At 31.1% G+C, this 5,671-nt stretch overlaps 1 protein-coding gene across 1 annotated transcript; it reads left to right on the top strand.

Moving 5' to 3' along the window:
• The first annotated feature begins 2,332 nt into the window (after window positions 1-2,332).
• LOC139891411 (uncharacterized) lies at window positions 2,333-5,230 on the top strand. The gene is made up of 2 exons (XM_071874381.1): window positions 2,333-2,573; window positions 4,592-5,230. The coding sequence occupies exons 1-2, from the start codon at window positions 2,406-2,408 to the stop codon at window positions 5,114-5,116; spliced, it is 693 nt and encodes a 230-aa protein (XP_071730482.1). The 5' UTR covers window positions 2,333-2,405; the 3' UTR covers window positions 5,117-5,230.
• Window positions 5,231-5,671: the final 441 nt, after the last annotated feature.

Genomic DNA, 5,671 nt, shown 5'->3' with positions numbered 1-5,671 from the left:
GGTCTATAATTTACAAAAAATTCCAACAACAACAACAATGGATAGCAAAGAGGTGACGACCAATTGTTGTCAAAGTGGCGGAACATCAACAAAACTTGTGGGGAGTTTCAAGCCGCTTACAACGAAGCAAAATGCAATTGGAGAAGCGGGAAAAACGATGAAGGTGTCGAAGATCAGGCACACCAAATCTATATGAACAACACCGGTGGAAAAAAGTTTAACATGATGGATGCTTGACATGTTTTGAAAGACAAGTCAAAGTGGTACGTTCCGGGCTCGGGTGGTCATGTTCCTTTAGATGCCGACGACGAGGGGTTTGAAATTACCCTTTCTCAAAACAACGATCTTTTTGAAGATGATCCTTTTTCGAGGCCAATGGGCCGAGAAAAGACAAAAAAAAAGGGCTCGATAAAACTATTCTGCCGATTCAGGTCGTTCGACTCGTTCATCAAAAGCGGAGGAGGCTTTGGAAGCGATTTCAAAGCATAAGTCGGAAAGAACAAAAGGTGTTAAACATGTGAAACAACAAGAGACCCTTTGAACCGCTTTTACAGGTGCTGGCATTTTGACTGTCAATACCATGGGTATCGAGGATCCAGATCACTAGGAGTATAATTAAAAGCTTCAAAAATTGTACCTCGATCAGTTCAAGCATTTGGTCGACAAATCACTACAAAAATCGACAAATCATCCGAAGACAACGACTAGTTTAGTAGTTTAATTATTATTTTGTAATACTTTTATTTGTTTTATTTTGTAGTTTAATTATTGTATTTTTTTAATTTAAGTACTTTTTATTTGGTAGTTTGTATTTTTTTAATGAATATTTTATTATTAGTTTTATTAAATAATGTGATGATTTTATATAATAAAATGTAAAAATAAAAAATTACCGGAGCTTACACAAATCTAACATAAAAATCTGACATTTTGAGTTATTGGATGTCAACACAGACATATTTTATTTTTTGATAAAAAAACACACAATTTGTATGTGACATCACATGGAGGATTAGAAATGGACTTAGAATACGTGACAAGAGAAAATGTCAGAAATTGTTAAAGAATTAATCAGTTAACTAGGCAGTTTATATCTAACTAAAATACTTTGTCTCCCCAAATAAATTGAATTATAAATATAAATTAACTGTATGTAATATATACTCACTAAACAAAGATCATAACACAGTGCAATTTTTTATTAAAAAAAGAAAAGAAATAGAAAAAGATCGTTATGCTAATTTGTATAAAAAATCACTATATTTTTGATACACAATTAGCATCTTAGAACCAAGAACAATATCAGAATATATTTACACCTTTTTTCGTATGCTAGCAAGAGGGGCGGATTTGAGGGCGTGCAACACGTGCGCTTGCACAGGGCCCATGATCTCAAGGGTCCCATAATCAAAAAATATGCAGTACTAATGAAAAACTTAACATAATTTTTGTATATACAAAAGGCCCATTTTTTATTGATTGAACAGGGCCCATATGAAAAATTGAAATCGACGGGACGCCCCTGCTAGCAACGTGTTTATTCTTTTTTTTTATTATTATTTTATTCATTATTTACTTAATTAGTTTACAACCAAATGGCTTATGACTTACTGGTATCGAGGAGTCTCATTAAACTTGAAGTTATCAGTTCGAGTCTCGTCGTGAAAAAAAAATAGATGTTTGTGTTCGCTGTCGGTAAAAAAATATGATTAATTTAGAAAGAAGTAGTATTCTATGTTTTTCTTTACCAAATTGCTTTTTGCTCAACAGTATCAAAGATGCTCATTAACCTTAAGGTTATGAAATTCGAGTCCCGTCGTGAACACAATATTTACTACTTTTGCGCCTTGATCCATGGTATATTGAGGACTTGAGGTTGCGTAACGTCTTGCGTTCGAACCTCATGGGGGTTTTCCGAGTTGGCCGAATTACTTACTGGGTGTGGGTCTCGTGATTTCGTCCTGATACGTGACACATATATAATCGGTGAGTGGTTCCACTTCAAGTTGGCCCTCTCAGTAACTCCTTGAGTGCTGTTAGAAAAAAAAGGTAAAGTAACTTTTATTGAAGTAGATGCAAATGACTAGGCTTTTTTTTATTTTGATGATGTACTAAAAAATATGTAGTTTTTTTTTTTTTTTTTTTTTTTTTTTTTTTTTTTTTTTTTTGAATGGAGAATATATATAGTTACTTTAGCAAGTTAAAGTTGCAACCAGCCAACCAACTACTATACTTGCTCACAATTTCACATGTAACCTCACCCATATTCCCACCTAGCCTATAAATATACATCCACATACAAGCATCATTTACGTACCTTTTGCAACCAAAATTAAAGCAGATATATTATTTATATAGATAGAAGCTGAGAATTAATCAGAAAGTTTTGAAAGGAGAAATTTAAGATGGAGTTCAAGATGAGCTATCTTGATCTAATCTTAGTCCCCTTATCTTTTACAATAACTATCAGCTATCACCTTTATTTATGGCATAAGGTTCGAACTCAGCCACTCTCGACTGTTATCGGTACCAATGCTCATGGACGCCGTTTATGGGTATCAACAATTATGAAGGTAACTATTTTAACAAGCATTTCATTACATAAATCTTTATGTTTCAAAAACCTTCATGAGTTCTTATTTTGTGTGTGGTACTAATTTAGTCACGAATGTGTTACTACTTGTACTTTCTTTTACTCCAAAGACATCACAAAGCTTTTAATCAATACGTTACAATGTATGAGGTGTATACGGTCATATCTCTACCCTAAGATAAATAGATTGTTTTCAGTTAGACCTCCAACACACACTCTTAATTAATCAAGACTTTTTTTAGTATACATAATTTTCCATTCCGCTTTACAAACCTACTAATCACATTAATACGACTATCCGCTTTACGAGTAGTCTGGGTAATCAAAGGTGACCGATATTGTTCAAAAATAGGAGTATATACGACAATTATAAAGTCGTGTACGATATATTCACATTCTTAGACACCACAACACGTAGATCTATACTTGAAATGCATATTTGATTTTGCGTGACAGAAAAGATAAAACATGCTATCTTCGTGTCATACTTAATTTCTGTAAGATTTAAATGGGTTTTTGTTTTTACTAATAACTATTACTATGTACTCCGTATAACAATAACAAGTGTATTACATGTATGTCCTGTTTGACTGTTTCCTTATGTCTTTTGATCATACATTTGATTGATTAAGACCCCATTCTGTCTTATATAAATGCATACGTATCAGAAACCAATAATTAAACACTTTTAAGATGTTATTATACTTTGTATATCTATATCTATCTATGTCGTTCTTAATGTGATTCACACTGGTTTTACAAACCACAAACGTGTATCAACGTGACACACATCAAAGTGAAATTTGTAAAATCCTAAATTTTCAAATATTATAATTTGTAGTTTTCACATAAAAATGTAAATATTAGAATGAATTAGTTAGTATTAAATGTGTAGCAAGAGGCAAATTAGCTCTATATTAACTTAATTTATTGATTAGTTTTAGTGGGTAGTACCTTAGTTTTGGGTGCAATATGAGTAGGATGTTAACATTAAAAAGGTGTCCCAATTTGTAGTATTCACATTAAAATTTAAATATTAGTTTGAACTAGTTAGTATTAGATGTGTAGCAAGAGACAAGTTGACTATACTCTTTGGTCTCATAATAAGTATCCTTTGGTCTCATAATAAGTATCCTAATAAGTATTCTGTTTGATTTTTCAGAGTCTTATTTTCAAAATTTTGTTTTTAAATATTTTTATTTGTATTATGTATATTTTTATTTGTATTATGTAGTATTTGTTGTAATTTATATGATTTGATTCGGTTTTAAAATGTATTTTTGTTGATATAAGTTTAATCAAATATTATATAACATAAAAAAAAATATTAAAAGTCAAAATAGACTTATTATAGGCACGGACGGAGTATTAAGTATTAACTTAATTTATTGTTTAGTTTTAGTGGGTAGTACAAGCCAAGTTTGGGTGCAATATTAGTAGGATGTTAACATTAAAAAGGTCCCCCCATTTAAGAAGGCAAGATCAAGTGGGATTATAAACGTGTGAAAAGGCGGTTAGGGTTCTTTTAAAAACATATCACATGAGTTTTGTGTGTGTGTTTTCTATGAAAACAACTTTTAATTTTACGGATTCATAGTAAAGACAAAATATTCTACTTTTTACAAGCTATTCTTTCCTTTTATAATAAATGTTCACTATTGATTTTATTTTTATTTGTTAATTTGAAAGTAAATATTACTATTAATTAATGTTATATAATATTTAATGAAAATTATACAAATAAATTAAGTTTTAAATGAGTTTTTATTTATATAATTTTCATCAAATATTATATAACACACGGTAACTACAGTTAAATTAATAGTATAACTATAACCATTGTGTGAGCAAATATTTATATGTAGTTTACACGTATATATATGGTTTTGTGTCGTTACATGCCGTGTTGCGTGTTGGTCTCTTAATTAGATATACATTGGTTAATTAGTACAACTTATATCATATTATGAGTTCAAATTCTGATCGATTTTATGACAGGATAATGATAAGAAAAACATCTTAGCCGTACAAACAATCCGAAACACGATAATGGGATCAACTCTAATGGCCACCACTTCAATACTTTTGTGTTCGGGTTTAGCAGCAGTTATAAGTAGTACTTATAGCGTCAAAAAACCACTTAACGACACAATTTATGGAGCGCACGGAGAGTTTATGGTGGCGTTAAAGTATGTAACGCTACTTGTTCTATTTCTATTCGCATTCATGTGTTATTCTCTATCGATTAGATTCATAAGCCAAGTGAATTTCTTGATCAATTGCCCACAAGATTCAACAATTGTGACATCTACTTATGTATTTGAGCTTTTAGAGAAGAGTTTCACACTTAATGCAATAGGAAACCGCATATTTTATATGGCGCTTCCTGTTGTGCTATGGATTTTTGGGCCGGTGCTCGTGTTACTTTGTTCGCTTACAATGGTTCCGGTTCTTTATAATCTTGATTTCTTGTTTGGTGATTTAAAGAGAGGAAGGATGAGTGAGATAGCAAATGAGGTGTAATATATTCTCTTCTATGATTTTTGGTATTATATATCTATGACACTAAATATATGCATATAACTTATATGTATATATGAGCAGGATATCGTTCTTGTGATTTAAACATTGATTTAATCGGCGATGAATTCACATTATTATGAGAAAATGTTTACTTAGCGTATTCTATTTACTTTAGACAAAATTTCATTCATCGTTCCTGAACTTTACATCGATTTTGACTCCCTGTCATTTTTCTTTTTTTTGTGCACTCCTCATCCCTAATGTATCATAAATCTACATCCCTCGTCCTCCCGTCTACTTTCAGTCAAAATCAGCCGTTTGTTTAGTCATGTGAAAAGCATGTGAGGGTACTTTAGTCTTTTAATTCTTTTTCTTTTCTTTTTTATATAACTTATTTTTCACCCTCATCCTCTTCATCTCATGTTCATCATCTCAAAATCAAGAACCCTAGTTTTATATTTTATAAAATCAACAAAATAAATTATGAATGTATACAATTACACCTTGTAATTCAGACTCGTTAATTAGTTGCTCCATTTTCCTTAATCTCAATTT

The sequence above is a fragment of the Rutidosis leptorrhynchoides genome, chromosome 2 (assembly GCF_046630445.1).
Source record: "Rutidosis leptorrhynchoides isolate AG116_Rl617_1_P2 chromosome 2, CSIRO_AGI_Rlap_v1, whole genome shotgun sequence".
NCBI classification, from domain to species: Eukaryota; Viridiplantae; Streptophyta; class Magnoliopsida; order Asterales; family Asteraceae; genus Rutidosis; species Rutidosis leptorrhynchoides.
Note: the sequence above shows the minus strand (reverse complement) of the source record. Positions and strands in the feature narration are given on the sequence as shown.